The 18,012-nt window shown below is 38.9% G+C and overlaps 1 protein-coding gene across 1 annotated transcript; it reads left to right on the plus strand.

Moving 5' to 3' along the window:
* The first annotated feature begins 316 nt into the window (after positions 1-316).
* On the plus strand, positions 317-17,355 carry LOC309484126 (neuronal pentraxin-2). The gene is made up of 6 exons (XM_082150339.1): positions 317-417; positions 4,865-5,831; positions 9,284-9,725; positions 11,300-11,550; positions 13,400-13,579; positions 14,854-17,355. Exons 2-6 carry the CDS (start codon positions 5,139-5,141, stop codon positions 15,061-15,063), a joined length of 1,776 nt encoding a protein of 591 aa, XP_082006465.1. The 5' UTR covers positions 317-417; positions 4,865-5,138; the 3' UTR covers positions 15,064-17,355.
* Positions 17,356-18,012: the final 657 nt, after the last annotated feature.

Consider the following 18,012-nt stretch of genomic DNA (forward strand, 5'->3'; position numbering starts at 1 on the left):
AACTCTTCACTGAAATTGTCATGATGATAATGTAATTTTGTTATGGAAAAAAAAAAGGAGAGAGATTCTGCTGTATATATCAGATAGAAACCGTCAACAAGACAACCACACTTGTAAAATCTAAAGGTCTTGGTAGCACATCCCAAACATTTCACTGAAACTGTCATGAATTGCTAACTGCAGGTTCTTGAGGCCTTTAGGTTGTTAATGAGGACCAGAAGAAAGGAAGTGGAGGTGGAAGAAAAGAGGAGGAGGGGAGAAACGGAGGGGAGGCGGGGGTTAAAGAGACTCTTCAGGATTAAGTCCCTTACAAGCTGTTTGGTGACTGAGTTTGACTAGTGACAGGACGAACAGACAGAGACCTGCAGGAGTCCACAACATCCATACAAATGAGCTGACAGCATCTGTACCGTTACGGTAAGTCTCCGTTTGTTGGTTGTTTATGGATATCATAAATCTAGATAGCTCAGGTAATGAGATGGAGATTACATGATGTTTTACTGAGAACTTAATGTGTTTTACTTGAGTGTGAATGACATTGATGTACATGTTCGAGTTCTCTGTGTGTCTGTTTATAGTATACTCTATATTTCATGAGCAGTGTCTGTGTAGGATTGCTATAAGGCTGGCATTATTTATGGCATTATTGATCACATTATTTATCACATCCATTTCTTTGAGAACTTCAATCTGCCCTTTTCTTCTTTGCAGATTTGATTGTTTGGCTGCTTATTTTCAGCGAGTTCATGATTCATTAATTTGATAAACAGATGTTTTGTGTGTTAAAACTCTTCAGCTGTTTTCTATATGAATTGTGCTTTTGTGCAGCTGTATAGGTTGAGGTTATGATTGAGGAGTTAATGATTACAAACATTTGGGTTACTGACACGTACATAAATATTTTGCCCATATAAGCATTTGCCATGGTAGTCATAACTGTAATACTGGCTTTTGTTGGTAATGTTAATATGGGATCTCCTTCAAACAGCTTCCAGGATCATTCTGTATTTTTAAGTTTCTATTTTTTTGACAGTGGTTGACAACAAGTAACCACAGTTTTGTTAGTGGATATTGAGATTAACACTGTGTTTAAGGACTGGAATACCCTTGTGAAAAAGAAGTTCGCTTCATTGTACTGAATGTGCACTTGTGTACTTCAAATCTTAAAAGTATATATATATTTTTAAAGTTGTACTTAAAAAAACTGCAGATAAAATAAAATGAATGAAATAAAAGGCCACTTAAGTGCACTACTCAGAACTTAAATGTATATTTACACTGTAATAAAGACACATTAAAATAAAGTGTAAACATACATTTTCATCTTATTGTAATTAACATGTAATTAAGAATCCGAAAACATTACATTCAGTTTGGACTTTATATTGTTTTAAAGTATATTATTTGTGGAATAAATGCTCTTTTTAAACCTAAGCTAAAGTGTACTTCTTTTTCAAAGGGATGATTGTCTTTTTGCCATAATTCTGAATGAATCGTAGCATTGTATATGCTTTGAAATATCTGAGCAATACTTCAGTGATATTTAAATGAAAGATTACATATTTCACAGTAGATATGGCATTTTTAAATGTTGTTTTACTAAATGACTAAAACGGTCACTGTTTTGCTCAGCCAGTTGTTCTGAATGAAGATCCAGATGGTTCTTTACTAGACTAGAGGTGGTTGTTTAATACTATTTCATGGATTCAGCAGACGGCACATTCAATTTGAATGGTGTCTCTCTGACTTAAAGTTCTGCCTTCCTTCGAAACTGACAATCAGGCTAATCAAGTGGATTTAGACTGGAAGATAAACCGAGATGAAGTGAGGATTGAGAGAGACTGGGGGAAACGGCTTCACGCTGTTCTCAACTGCTGCCATCTGTCTTGCTTTCTAAGCTTATGACACGCATGATCTTACCGCACACATGTTCATGCAAGCACACGACCTGTGTGAGAGGGGTCTAAAACTCAATGTCATTTAAAGGCACACTATGCAAGATTTGTACCTTAATGTAACAGCTTCGAAATCATTTCGATGGTAAACGAAACGTAGGGCGAATCATCCCGATAGCAAAGCAGGGGGGGACACCGCTGGCAAAACCAGCAATGCAGGTTTGAGAGGTGGCGCCCCGACAAATCTCGCGAGAATCACGACTTGCTTTACGGCACGACATCACAACATATGAAGCAGCCTCTATGGAAGACACTAGCATGCATTTCAGACGTGAATCATGGCAGAGTCGACGAAGAAAACGAAGAAAGCGCGGTGGGAAGAGTGCAGAGACGGCTCTGCGTGAGTGGTATTTACGACAGTAACGACTCTAGGGGTCGCTGTTTGAGAAAAACGGAAACTGCAAACTGTGCCTTTAATTAGTAAGATATCCTTGCTGTATATGGGTGGGTAAAGCCGTATGAACAGTTATTATTTATAATGTTTAGTATTGAGGTCAAAGGCACTTTGGTTTCTTGCTGGTTTCATCAAGGTTGTCTGTCTGACAGCAAAATCCAACACAAACCCATTTGCACATGAAGCAACAGACGTACTGACCCGACAGACTCCCCTCTCAGGAAAAAACACTGCTGCTCTAGTCAAACCACAGGCAAAATCCACAAAAGCTTTAAGCGAGGTGTCTGGTAACTGGAAAGATGTGCATCCTGGTTAGCAGTGAAAATGATGGTATCTGCTGATTGGACAAAATGCACTGTAGACTGTGGGGATGGACAGTCCAGTTGTATTGTTTGATACAAAATATATATGTCATTCAGGGTTCAAAATTCATAACTGAAGAATTGGTTCCCTTTTACATTTTCAAGAAGGAATTGATTTGATTTTAATTGGCCACACTCAGCATGATGTTGAATTGGATTAGGAATTGGAATGACAGTAAGACGAATTTACTCAATTGCAATTCAAAGACTTGCAAGACTAATGGTAATATAAATTAGATACAACAGTTTAAAACATTGATTATTAATATAATATGATGTTTCTAGAATTTCCCCATGTGTTTTGTATATAGTAACATATATTTAGGGCCAGATTTACTAACAGCTTGCGCTAGCGCAAACCCTCTTTTTGAATAAAAAACTACTGTCAGGATTTACTAAAGGCACTCAGAGACAAATTAGCAGTGAAAAGGCATGGACAGGGATATTTTTGCAGCTGACCTTATTGCACATGTATTTGTAGGAGTTTCCCTTTCAGACACAACATTTATGGGAGGAGAGTATTTTTGAAACATGCAAGGTGATTTACTAAGGTTTGCACTCGTCAATTTACTGGTATATGTGCCATTATTTACCACCCAAGAAAAGCATGTCTTTAAACAGATGCTAATTTGTGATGCTTTTGGTAGATTCTGTTGGTCATTATGGAAATTATCCAGCTCGATAAAAAAAAAAGGCTCTCTCAGTTTGATTTTAAGTTGGATATATGCACTGAACATTGCGTTAAATTCATTAGTGAAGCTCAAGCTCCCTTCAAGGTGTGTTCTTCTTGAAGTTCTGGATGGTATGAGACTCAGTCCAGCCTCCTTTCTGCCAGCTATCCGCCCAAGCACTTAATCCAATTAATGGCAAAGTTCAGCAAGTAGAAGAGACAGTACACGGAGACTCTCTCAATTTACAGACACGATCACATGCTAATCCTCTGTAGACCCTTGATGACGAATCTTTTCTTAACTTATCTTCATTATGAGGGATTCTGACGCACAGACATCCACTTGTGTGGGCGGAAATGTTTGTCCTGTATTAATTCAGTAGCTTCAAACAACTTAAACTGATCATCCCAAACATCCCAAACGAAACATTCTTCAGTGGTTACTGGCAGCACTCAAATGGAACAACCTTGAAACTTTCTTTGGAGATTATAAAAGCTCTTGATGTTACATTACAGGGTCTTCTAATCATTCTATAAGTTTCTGGGGTTCTTTGAAGCTCCAGTATGGTGATATATATATATTTTTTTGACGAATTAGTGAATAAAAAGTTCTTTGAGGATCTGGATTTCTTGTGGCATCAGGCTGTCAAACCCCTTCAGTTACACAGTAGTTGGTGCCTTTATTTTTATGATGAAAATAGTAGTCGGGCTGGACGGTTAAATGGTATATACTGTGCCATGGTAGGAAATGTTGCTGTGCCATTTATAACATTGTTCCTTGTAGTTATCAAAACAGTAAATTGTGTTATTTGCAATTGCAGTTATGTCATAGGTCATAAAGGTCATAACCCTTGTGAAAAAATGCACTTAATTGTATTAAAGTGTATTGCACTTGAAGTGTCCTTCAAATCTTAAAAGTATAAAAACTGTACTTGCAGATAATAATAATGAAATAAAAGGCGACTTAAATGTGCTTAAAGACAGTACACTTTAATGTTTCTTAACACACTTAAGTACAATTTAAAAAAATGCACTGTAATAATACTAAATTAAAGTTTTTCTAATGTTTTGATAATCTTCTGTCATGCTTTAAAGTACACTTGTTTTGATGTGTTGACAAACATATTAAAGCACATGTAAAGTACATTTACATTTCAAGTTAATATATTTTAAATGTCCTAAATGCAGCTTAATCATTGCAAATCTGTAATTACAAATATTTAAACACATACAAGTGACATACAAGACATATAAGTTTCAATAAAAATGACATTTAAGTGTATTTTAGTGTATTCTATTAATGTATTGAACTGCAGACAAAGTCATACATTTTTCTTTTTTTAAAGGATGGCTTATCAGTTCCGTAGAACAGAAAATTAGATTTTAGATTTCAAGGTTAAAAGAAAAAAGAAAAAAGATCCCGTCTTCCGAAAACTTAGATTCATCAGGAATAACAAGAGTTTTCTTTGTTTTCTTTCCCCAGGCTTTAGATGAGCTGCTCTGAAGAGACAAGAGAAGGATCATTGGGCGGATTACTTGTAAATACACATGGTCTCTGAACGGCTGATGACCTTGGAGAGGAAGAGGCTTGAAAAGACACAGTAAGCAGCAAGAGACAGTTTTACAGGATTTAGACGACGAGGACGGATACAAGTGCAATCCTGTTAAGGATAAAGACTTTATTTTAATTGTACTGCTGTGCAAAACAACATAATTTTGTTGGTATCCCACATTCTTAAACATTTCATTCAACAAATATGCATCCAACAAGCTCCACAGTACGACTCAGGATGGGTGAACGTATTTCCCTGTTCTTCTTCTTCTATGCCATCTGTCTTTCCGTATGCGCTGGGACTGGAATGCCAGGTTCGGACTACAACCCTCATCCTCGTTTCATTTGTACCCCCATTCCCGCTGACGCCGATCCTGGGTGTTTCCCCACAACGGGTGGCCCAGGTGGCCCCAGTCCCGGACACCACAGCGGACCAAACGGGAACAGCAACAGCTGGTGGGGAATGTCCGAGGAGGCAAAAGCGACAATCCTGCACCTGCGGGAGAGTTTGGTGCAGCAGAAAGAAACCATCCTGGACCAGAGGGAGACTATCCGAGAGCTCACCGCCAAACTGAACCTGTGTGAGGGCTTCAACCGCGGCATGGGCAGCCATGACGACCACCCGCACCACAAACCTACACACCTGGCTCACCACGCCCACCACGCCTACCCGACAGCACCCGACACAGCACACCTTGGGTGGGCGCCGCCCGATAGTCACCACAGCAGTCATGGAATGGAGCTGGGTCACTATGGGGACGGGGTCGGAGGACATCATCGTGGGAAAGCCTCACTAAGCGAGAAGCATGTCACAGGGGAGATTCCTTCACCCTCGTCTACGCCGGAGCAGATGAGCAGGATGCTTCAGTCCCTAAAGGAGCGGCTAGAGAACCTGCAGGTAGAGTCACATTTATTCATACAGTGCTTAATCAATACAGATTGTTTCAAAACAGCCTCACAGTAATAAACAGCAAAATAGCATAAAATGTATCAATTATGAAACAAAGAAAATTTCAGCTGTAAAGCAACTCTACAGAAGATCAGGTAGAAGTGTCATTATTCATATTAAATTAGTTCAATGTTTCAATTAATCAATAGATGTTGGAAAGGGTATCAGTTATAAAACATATTAAATTCAGCTATACATCAGCTTTACAGCAGACAATAATTCAGCTCAATTTTGCTTTGTCTCATCCAATAGTGCCAGCGCAGTCAAATCAATAATGTTTTTTGAATATTTATCATGAATATATAATTAATTATTAATATATATATACTGCAGGGCTGTTGAATGCTTGATTCTGTTAGTTCATTTTGAGAAATGGAGCAACCTTGAAACCTTTGGAGATTATAAATGGTCTTGGTGTTACATTACAGGCTCTTCAGATCAGTCTATGGGTTTCTAGGGTTCTTTGAATCTTCAGTATGGTGATTTTTGTGTAATTTTTTTTTAGAAGAATTAGAGAATAAAAAGTTCTTTGAGGATCTTTTAAGGTATTTCCTGAGGTATCAGGTTCGTTTGGAGAACTGATCCCCGACTGAGCCTGGTTTCTGCCAAGGTTTTTTTTCTCCATTTCACATTTGATGATCTTTTCACAGTTATTGAATGGAACTGAATCAACACTGAACTGACCTCAGCTGAACCATGACACTATTTTCCTTTAAGAGAAAATAGTGTCATTGCTCATCTGCTGCAGCGTGGATGAGGGAGAAGGAATCTCCCCCGTGACTTGGTCCTCGCTCAGCTTTCCCACGATGATGTCCTCTGATGATGTTTTAAACTTTGAAAAATAATAGTTGGATAATATCTAAGTATCCAAATGTAAAACTTTTAAACATAAAATCAAGAATTTTTACGCTTCAGACTGGTAGGTTTATGTTTGCATTTTCTGGTTTTCTGTGTGCCTTTGTTCCCTATTTTTCTGCTTTCCACTTGTTTTATGGTTACTCATTAGTTGATTGATTAGTCCACACCTGTGCCTTGTTTTCCACCTCAGTTACCCTGTATATTTATAGAACTCAGTTTTAGTTGTTCTTTGTCCATTCTCCAGACAAAAATATGGATCTAGCTGCAGTCCCTAACCCCAAATCCTTCTCCTCTACCTTGCTCAAGATGGCCATCCCCTAGGAGACTATTTGGAGGAGTTCAGCTCAGCCATCTAGTGTCCTTGAGCGACCTTGAAGAGAACTTTCTAGAGTGGGCTGGATGACCATCTTTTCCAGCTGCTGCCAGCGAGAGCTACCACCTTAGCCACAGCCTACCCAGCCCACTTCCATCATCCAGTCACCACCTATCCTTGTTCCAGTGAGCCCACCTGCCTCAGAATTCCTCCCTAGTCCTTCCCTTCTCCTCACGCCTGACACACAAACCCAGAGCCACTACCAATGTCACTACCAAGGACCTAAAGCCTGAGCCTAACACAGACCCAAAAAGTAAGCCAAGTCTGACCAGGTGTGTAAGCCAGCCCCAATGTTCATCCAGGAGCCTAGCCACTGTTCATTCCGGAGCCCGAACCAGCACTCTCGACCTTCAGCGAACCAGAGCCCACTGCAGACCCAGAGCCTGAGACTGTCAAGTCTGACCAGGTGTGTGAGCTGGTATCCATGTTCATCTCTGAGGGAGTGCTGGTTGAGATGGATATTGTGAAGGGTTCCATTAATCATCCTCCCAGCCCTAAAGTCTGCACCTTCTCATGTGAACCCCTGGATTCCCTGATCCCAGCCAACTTTCAAGCCCAGTCTCTGCTGCTGGTCCCACCCAGCTCCAAATCTCCTTCATCATCCAGCCTCAAGTCTCCTTTGTCGCTGCTGCTCCCTCCCAGCCTCAAGTCTCTTTGTCGCCGCTGGTCCCGCCCAGCCTCCCACTGCCTCTTCCTCTGACAACTCCATCCAGTTCCTTGGCCCCACCTCCACTAACTCCCTTCAGCCCCTCTGCTGCTCCGTCGGTGGGACCACCCAGCTACTTGGATCCACTTTTGGCTCCCTGGTCTTCAGCTTCACCTCAGTGTAAGGATCTCTTAGCTCCACCTCAGGCCTCCGAGCCCTGGACTCCACCTCGGCCTGTCGACCCATTGGCTTCACCTTGACTCCACGTTCCCTCGGCTCCACCGTGGTCCAGCATTCCCCAAGCTCTGCCGGGCTTCCTCATCCTCCAGCTCTGCCTTGGCTAGTCATCACCCTTGTTGTACCACAGACTTCTAGGCCTCTGGCTATGCCTCGTTCCTCCACCCCTTCAGCTCCACTGGGCTCTTTTCCTTCCCTCCGGCTCCACCATTGTCCTCACTCCCATCAGGTCTGCCCCGGTCTGCCGAGCCCCTGTATCCTCCATGGTTCTGCAATCCTGTGTTCTGCCTCGGCCCTCCAGTCCGTTGGTGACACCCTGGGTCTTTCGCTCCTTGGCTTCACCTGGGTCTCTTCCTCTCCCGGCTCCACCTCAGTTGGCCAAGCTCCTGGCTCCTCTCTCCATCTTTTTTTCTGTGTGCTTTTGTTCCCTATGTTCCCACTTTGAATTTGTTGTCATGGTTACTCATTAGTTGATTGATTAGTCCCCACCTCTGTCTTGTTTTCCTCCTCAGTTACCCTGTGTATTTATAGCCCTCTTTGTTCTTTGTCTGTTCTCCTAGGTAATATTATGGTTTGCTTCAACTCCTGCATTTCCTGTTTCTCTTGCCTATTTTTGATTTATTGTTATTAAAAGATGCTGTACCTAGATCCTGCCTCTACTAATCCTTGCTTTAACCCTTGTTGATGCAGACATCTACTGGCCATTATTATCATAACATGATTTTTATGGTAAAATTAAGAAATGTACATGCAAATAAGATCCAAATAACCTACATCTTAAAATAAGTATTTAACTTTCTTGTTACTACTTTAAATTAGCGTAATATTTCATTAAAAAAGAAAATGCTACACCTTCAATAGTCTCGCGTAGCCCTACCTTCAGACTGACGGCAGAAGGTCTGGACTCCATCGCAGATTTCATTGGCCAAGGACCGCCCAAGAGGATGTTTGACTGACATGTAACGCAACCAATCACAGTTAGTTTTGTTCCGTGTCATGTTTAGGGGCGTGAAAATAGCAAAACACTCTTACTGTTCCCAGTCAAAAATGACAGCAAACAATCAATGTGTGACCATTTTTAACTGCATGTCAAAGTGAAATGAAACTGATGGGACACTGTTTGTCTCGCTTTTAAACATTGCTGTGGGAGCGTGTTACATTAGGGTAATGAAAGTCATCCTATCAATTTAAATATGATATGAGGTGAGGTGTTTTGAGCAGTTACCAACATCAGCAGCATATAGTACAGCACTGCCTTTGCTTAGACTGCTGTGATTGTGTTTGCAGACAAGAAACACTTCCACCAGCTACGCAAGTTCACTGAAAGATCTCCTGCAGAGGAAGATCAACGCTCTAGAACAACAGATGCAACACCATTCTGCATCACTTACCAGTGCCAGTCACAGTGACCATGAGGGTGATGATGATGACGGTCACCATGTCGACGATCACGACCACAGCCATCATGAGAACAGCCATGACGACAGAGACCATGACAGCCACGACGATCACGATGGTCCTCACGATGAGAGCCACCACAGTGATCACCATGATGACAACAGCCATGACAATGGCCACCAAGACAACGGTCACCATGACAATGAGGTTTCTGAACATGGCTTCGAGAGGTTGTCTTATAACCTACAAGGTCACAGAGAAGCACAGGTTGGAGTGCACAGCAAGCTGGACACAGTTCTGAGTCAACTGCAGCACAGGCTTACTGACACTGGTAAGAGCGCGGTAAAAGAATGCTCTAGTTACTTCATATCTTTGACCATTTAGATTACCCTGCTGGAGAATCCAGCTAAATGCAACTTAAGCTTGGCCAGTTTTGGTCCTTAGCTGTTCTAGATTGTTCATCAGCTGGATGATGGACCTGAAAAAACACCTTGATCAAGATGATTAGGATTGGTAGACCACCTTTGATGGCCAACAAGTCAGTTACCATGTTCTAAGCTGAAATGACCTGTTTTTACCTCTAATCAGGGTGCGAAAAAAATCAGATGGGGAATATTTGAATGTCATTATTTAAAATTTTATGTAGATATTTAGACAATGTAGAAGTAGTGTAATTCATTTAAAATGAACGTTACAAACACCAAAAAATAGTTGCTCAAAATGAATTAACTAAATTGCATTTGTTACAATTAAATTATTGACTATAAATGTATTTCTACAGTTTACAGGCCCCATGAGGTAATAAGATAAAATGTCAAACATTTTGAACACATTTAAATATTTAAATATATCCTGACAAATTTGTTTTATTTTTATTCCATCTTAATCCATTGGCCAGTTGCATAAACTGGTTAGACAATTAAGCCTTAAAAGTTGTCACCTAATTTTTTCTTCAAGAGTGGTTGTAACTTTTTTAAATTAGCTACATAAAAAGTTATCTTAAGATAATTTAAATCTGAAAAGTAAGACTTGACTAACTACTACTTTGTCAAACCGATGATACAAATGGGATTACAAGAGAATCCTCTAAGATTCAAATAAGATCCTACTGGATAAACTGAAATTCCAATCTTTTAAGTTGTAGTGTCCCGCATGTTTTACTAGGCTGCTTGCAACGTTGAAAATAAAATCTGTAAAACAAGATACAATTAAAATCTGTTTTGGTCTCAGTGACTGCATTGCACTGACTATGGTCTATGAGTCCGACAGCTTAGGCGAATGAAGGTCCCTCACGAAACAGACTTCTCAGGCAGTGTAACGGTTTAATGATCTACAACAAAATAGAGAAGGCTTTGGTGATAAGAGAACAGTAGTTTCTCACTAGAAATGACATCAAAAGTGCAACAACACACATTTACACACTAACTGATCACCAACCGCAACTTTCAGACACCATCTTTATTTAGCACATCTTTCACAGAATGGAAAGCACAGGATTGTGGGATATTAAATGGCAGTGAAGGATACATCTATGCTGCCTTCAAAAATCGATCAGATGAAAGTATCTCAGGATATAGGAAGTGAAGCTAACATTGGATTCGGACGTGTCTTGATGCCTTCCTACCTTGGAATCCTCATATGGCAGCATTTTTCAGTTTTCGGTTGCAATGTCGAGGACAACAATAGCTAGTAAAACTGTTGACCTGCAATTATAAACATTAGACTTAAAATCATAACAGTATCAATCCAATTACAAGCAGTTTAGTTTTAGCAGTTTAGCATCTACTGTCGGAAATTGAAAATGCATCCCGTCTGACCAGAAGAGGGGATTAAAAAAAAAAACCCTGACAAATCAATCACACTCTGCCTCAATGCAAAACTTGACACTGATTATCAATTCCACAGGTTCTAGAAAGAACAGCAAATCCACTGAAGCTTTCCAGGTCGGCTTCCCCATGCGAACTAACTACATGTACGGTCGTGTGAAGCGCACTCTGCTGCACGAGATCTTCTCCTTCACGCTGTGTTTGTGGATGAAGGCTGGAATCATGCCTGGACTCGGAACGCCCTTCTCCTACTCTGTTCCAGGCCAGGCCAACGAGCTGGTGCTCATTGAGTGGGGCAACAACCCGATGGAGCTGCTCATCGATGACAAAGTGAGTGAAAGAGAGCGAGACGAGAATGAGATGAAGGAGATCTGAAGGAATGTGCACATAATTCCATCATTCCCTTATGCTCACCAATGCTGCATTTATTTGATCAAAAATACAGTAAAAACAGTAATATTGTGATTATATATAATTACTATTAAAATAGCTGTTTTCTATTTGAATTTATTGTAAAATGTAATTTATTCCTGTGATCAAAGCTGAATTTTCAGCATCATTACTCCAGTCTTTAGTGTCACATGATCCTTCAGAAATCATTCTAATATGATGATTTGCTGCTCAAAAAACATTTCAGATTATTATCAGTTGAGAACAGTTTTTTTTTTTGGAAACGGTGACATTTTCAGAATTCTTTGATGAACAGAAAGTTCAAAAGAACAGCATTTATTAGAAATAGAAATATTTTGTAACATTATAAATGTCTTTACTGACACCTTTGAACAAAATCTAAATTGAAGCTAATTTAAATTTAATTTAACCACATAAAATTTGTGAGCTCACTGCTTTAAACAAGAAACATGGATACTGAAAGTTCAACCTGTTTGGTGAAGCTGTGCTTATTTAAAATGAAGTATTAGTGACCAAAAAAAAGTATTATTATCTTGCAACAGTTAGTTAAAGGGATAGTTCACCCAAAAATGAAAATTGTGTCATCATTTACTCGCCCTCAAGTTGTTCCAAATCCAAATTTCTTTCTTCTGTTGAACACAAAAGAAGATATTTTGAAGAATGTGGGTAACCAAACAGTTGATGGACCCCACTGACTTTCATAGCATTTTTTTTTCTTTCGTACTATGAAAGTCAATGCGGTCCATCATCTGTTTGGTTACTCACATTCTTCAAAATATCTTCTTTTGTGTTCAACAGAAGAAAGAAATTTGGATTTGGAACAACTTTAGGGCGAGTAAATTATTAAAATTTTTAGGTGATCTATCGATTTAACAACTAGTTTTGTCAGTACTGGAGTTAATTCAGTTGTCAAATGTGGTTGTAATTCTGTGTGCTCAGAAGAGGAGTGACAGCCGTGTTTAGCTGCATTGGGATGTGAATATAGTTGCAAATATGACTATAGTGTGATGACCAAACAAATTTAAAGAAAATATTTTGGGGTTTTAAAATTCCTTCAGCTCTCCTGTGATTTCCATTAACTGTCCAGTTAGACGGCTCAGTTAAATATTATTCTATAATATCTAGGTATTAAATAAGAATCAGAAAATCCTGTAGGAATTTCAGTTTATCCAGTAGGATCTTATTTGAATCTTAGAGGATTCTCTTGTAATCCCATTTTTATCATTGGGGCTTAATTATGAAATAAATTCCAAAAGGGACCCCATTTCACATTTATTAAGGATTTTTAAAATAGACAAATGAAGGACATATGGTGAAATCAGTAGTGGCCTTTGCTATGTTTCACTTGAAACGGGCCTCGCAACAGAAGGGGCCTCGGCTTGCACTCGGAAAAGAGCCTCGCCATCATGGAAATTAACGGGGGCTTGGGGCAAAAAGGCCACCAAAATGAATAAAAATGCCCCCAAAATTCAAGATATTTGGGGCAAAAATGTACTTGTATGATTCTTGTTTTTAATATTTATGACAGCTGTTTTCCCGAATATCAGCACGATTGCAAATGTGATAGTCCATTGATTTCATAACAGCTCAATAAACAAGAAGTTAATCTTAGGTGATTTTCATTTTAGACTTAGAACATTGTCTTTTTGAAACGGGCCTACGAATTGCAAAGGCTCTGGGTGAAATAGAGGAGCACAACAGAAAATAAAGTGTTTATTAAGAGAATTCTGTGTTTAATAGAGGACATTATCTTGCCTCGGGTTCACAGGCTGTTACTTTACCCCTCTCGCTGAGTGATGGTAAATGGCACCATGTGTGTGTGACGTGGTCAACACGAGACGGCCTGTGGGAGGCCTATCAGGATGGAGTGAAGAGAGGGTCAGGAGAAAACCTCTCCCCCTGGCATCCCATCAAACCTGGCGGGGTCTTCATACTGGGGCAGGAACAGGTAACATGATACAAGCACAACATACAATCAGCTAAACTCATATTTCTCCTTTGACTTGAGCCATAGACAAACACCAGGACCACATTAGCAACTGCATAGCAACACCCTGGCAACCATCCACAACACTGTAGCACTGTGGCAAAATAATTGATACTTAATTAAACTCCTGTGAGAAAAAGTGCACTTAATTGTATTGAAAGCACACTTAAAGTATGCTTAAAATCTTGGTATATTTTTAAAAACTTAAACTTGCAGATAATATGATGAGAATTAAATAAAAGGCCACTTAAGTACACTTAAAGAGAGAACACTTTTAGGACTATGCTTCTTAGCACACTAAAAAGTGCACTTTGTAATAATGTCAAATTAATAGTCAGGCTACACTTCATTTTACAGTGTCGTTGTTACTGTGTAATAATAAAAGTACCTACATTTAAGTACTGAATAATATTGATTAAGTACATGTACTTACTACATAATTTGGGTTAGGGTTTGGTGTATAGGGTTAGTTGCTTTGTTAAACTCTTTATTTTACAGTGTCTTTGTTACATGTGTTACATGTACTTACCATAGTAATAACAGTAAACGATGCCTAATTACATGCAGCTAACCATCAACCAAACCTCAATCCTAACCCTTTAGTAAATACATGTAGTTAATTATTATTACTCAGTACTTAAATGTATAATTACACTGTAACAATAACACCTCAAAATAAAGTGTATCCGTTGCTATTGTGTGCTTATTTTTCTGTTATTACTATATAGTAAATACATAGAAAGTATATATATATATATATATATATATATATACTATATGACATGTATATGACAGTTTCATTAAAATATACACTTTAAATACACTTTATATTAGAAGTAATTGTGAAATTACATATAAAGATGTACTTAAGTCCTACTTAATTGGGTCAAAAATGCACTCTAAAGTTAAGCTAATTGCATTTAATATAAATTTACATAATACATTTTCATTAAGTTGCTATTAAAATGCAATTAAGTGTCCGAAACATTACATTCAGTTCATACTTGAGTATATTCTGTAAAATGTATTATTACTCATTTTAAAGTTATGCTAAAGTGGACTTATTTTTCACAAGTAAAGTCATATATGAGACTTCATGCTAATGAATAAGCCAATGAAGTTGTATTCATGAAGTTGACTTTACAAATAAAGAGCTAAGAAGTCGAAGTAAGATGAAGCATCTGTTTAGTGTTGCTAATATAAAATCACCAAATCTTCCATCCATGTTTTCCCAGGACACACTGGGTGGTCGCTTTGATGCGACGCAGGCGTTTGTTGGAGAAATCTCAGACGTGCAGATGTGGTCTCATGTTCTCACGCCACATGACGTCTACAGCATGGCTTCATGTGGTGGTCATATGACCGGTGACATCATCGCCTGGTCAGAGTCAGTGGTGGAGCTGCATGGTGGGGTCACCAAATACCCCTTTGACCCCTGTCATTGAAGCGCATCACCGGGCAAAAGGACTATCCATTTACAAATCTCAGAGTGCAAAATGTTTGAAATACCGGTTTGAAGCATTCTATGATTTGTCACCTGGGTGCAATGCAAAATTCATCCATTATCACTTTATCACACAAAAACATTGCCTTCTGTTTACATAAGAAAATTGGATGACCTCCAGGATTTCGACAGGGACCCGTTTTTTGTATTTATAATGTTTTCTTACTGAACTTTTTTCATTTGTATTGTATAAATGGCACTTCAGTGTCATTCAATGTTTGATGCAAGTATATGACATATTGTCATAACTTGGATAGAAATCCATAGAGGACACTAAAAATGTAGATGTTCGTGCAAAAAATAGAAAAGCAGCTCAACCTGAGCAGTGAGTTGAAGTTGAAAGATTCATTTTCTTGTACTGTAAGAAGAATCTAAAGATACAGCGATACCAAAGAGAAGAGATACACACCGCTGCAGAGACAGCATTTGATCAGGCTATGTGCACTGTTGTTGTGTTTGTAAATTGTTTTTACTGTACTTGTCCATATTCTACTGTACTTTACCGTACTGTACTTGTCCAGACGTTTGGTGTTTTGAGCTTCACATTAAGTGTAGTAGTTTGTTTTAGTTTATTTATTAATCTACTGTAAATGTGTTATTGATTCAAAAGAATATACTTTTCCACTGTATTGTTTGTGCATCTGAATTTTTTATGCATTTACAGTTTGTTTAGGCCTCACTTGTTTTCATTTGTTTAGAGATTTGGAAGCTGAAATGCAATAAAAGGGACTGATTTTTTGGATTTTTCTTTAATAGCAAATTTCATGGCTTCTGACTAATATAATTCTAAACTTTTTATAGGATTTTAAATGAAGTTGATTTTCATTGCATTTCCAAACTGAATTCTTTAGGCTATTAGTCAGTCCTGCAGTATTGATCAGCACAAGTCTCTCAGTGAAATAGCAGACCTATCTTATGTCGGTCTTCATTGCTATTATTAGAAACTAGGCACGAAGTGTTCGATAAGGCCCTGCAGAAAATACTCTTGTATTAGACTGTAGTGTATAGATTCACAACAAGCTATCATCACTTACAGCATCTATACCAAAAATTGAGGTCTGGTTTGGACCCCCTTTTGCCTTCAGAACTGCCTTAATTCTTAATGGCACAGATTCAACAATGTGCTGGAATCATTCCTCAGAGACTTTGGTCCATATTGTCATGATAGCATCACACAGTTGCTGCAGATTTGTCAGCTGCACATCCATGATGTGAATCTCCTGTTCCAGCAAATCCTAAAGCTGCTCTACTGGATTGAGATTTGGAGACTGTGGAGGCCGTTTGAGTTTAGAGAACTCACCGTCATGTTCAAGAAACCAGTTTGAGATGATTTAAGCTTTTGTGACCTGCATTATCCTGCTGGAAGAAGCCATCAGAAGATGGCTCACTGTGGTCGTAAAGGAATGGACGTGGTCAGCAACAATACTCAGATGTGCTGTGGCGTTTAAACGATGCTCAGTGGGTACTCAGTTGGCCCAAAGTGTGCCAAGAAAATATCCTCTACACCATTAGCAATAGATTTCTTAACCATTTTGTCTTGAAGTGAGCAAGACTTGATGTGGTGAGGCTGAAATACATCTGTTCACGTATGGTACTGTGGCATTATGGGAAGACTCGGGCCTGAGTAGCTGTGGTTTGCTGAGGCACAAAATAAGATTAAGCAGCACTAATCGTTCTAGTTATCAGTCAGGAAATGAGCTAACAAGCTAAAGCAGTGTAGGATGGAAAAACAACACACTTAGAGAAGTATTTCCACCACCGGAAGACTGATATTTAGACTGCGTTGAGGCATTTGTGTTAATCAAAACTAGATTTTTACTTTTTTAATATTATTTTTTTATATATATTCTGGGTATGCGTCTCCCTCTGCAAAATCAGCTGCCATGATCCTCATCACATTGAGGTGGTGATGCAAGTCGAAGTCAGGCTCATTTTACACCTAATATTAAGAAGATGCATTTTGGTCGATCGGATCTCAAGTAGACGAGGGAGACACATACCCCTTTACACCTGGTGTTTTAATCTTTTTTGTCCACTTTTAAACACTTCTGTCCTTCAAGGGGAGGGTCTATGGGCGGGTAAATGTAGATTTTATTCGAAAATAAGCTCACGCAATTTGCGTGACCGGAGATGATGGAAAAACATACGGAGAGCATCAGCTTTTGTTTCTGCTCTGACAGCCGGAAGATCAGCCGAACGCTGTGAGTGTGTGTTAGAAATCAGGAATGGTGAGATAGGGTTCAGTAGACGTAGAGTAGACGGTCTTTTGCGGCTGTTTGAACACATTCGACCACATGAGCGTTTTTCGACCTCTGAAAGTGGACAAGCTCAAAGCGTTTTACATCCAGTTTACACCTGTATTTAGTGTCGTCCACTTGTGATCCGATCGACCAAAACGCATAATACCAGGTGTAAACAGAGCCTCTGTGGAGTCATCTTTAACCCTATAAAGCCCACTATATCATATATGATCAAATCATTTTTAAGAGCTCTAAAATGATCAACATAAAAAAAAAAAAGAAAAAAAGTTTTGACTTTTTAGCAAGTTAAAAGCCTTTTAGTAGATTTGTAAAACCATCCCCGTTTAGCTCATGGTTCATGTCTTTTTGCTGTGAAATCTTTACTGATTTTTACAAAGTAAATGGAAGAATAACTTAGAGCAACTTAGGTTTATCCACACATTTTTTTTTTTTTTTTGGTAAAATCATATAAAATGTGAGTATCTAATATGATCCATCAGGCTTTTGAGGAAGGTTTATTGGTTCATCTCTTAATCATCACTGTATTGCATTGCATTATGTGTTTTAAAACTACAGAGATTTGATCATAAAACTAAGCATTTAAATATCTTACTTAGACATATTATTGGCAGATATAGAATGACAACCAC

Source organism: Leuciscus leuciscus (genome assembly GCF_965113295.1).
Source record: "Leuciscus leuciscus genome assembly, chromosome: 20".
Lineage (NCBI taxonomy): Eukaryota > Metazoa > Chordata > Actinopteri > Cypriniformes > Leuciscidae > Leuciscus > Leuciscus leuciscus.

Coding starts and splice junctions, on each gene's coding strand:
- LOC309484126 (XM_082150339.1), top strand. CDS start 5,139: ATGCATCCAACAAGCTCCACAGTACGACTCAGGATGGGTGAACGTATT. Junction 11,551..13,399: donor AGCTGCTCATCGATGACAAA/GTGAGTGAAAGA, acceptor TCGGGTTCACAG/GCTGTTACTTTACCCCTCTC. Junction 13,580..14,853: donor TCATACTGGGGCAGGAACAG/GTAACATGATAC, acceptor ATGTTTTCCCAG/GACACACTGGGTGGTCGCTT.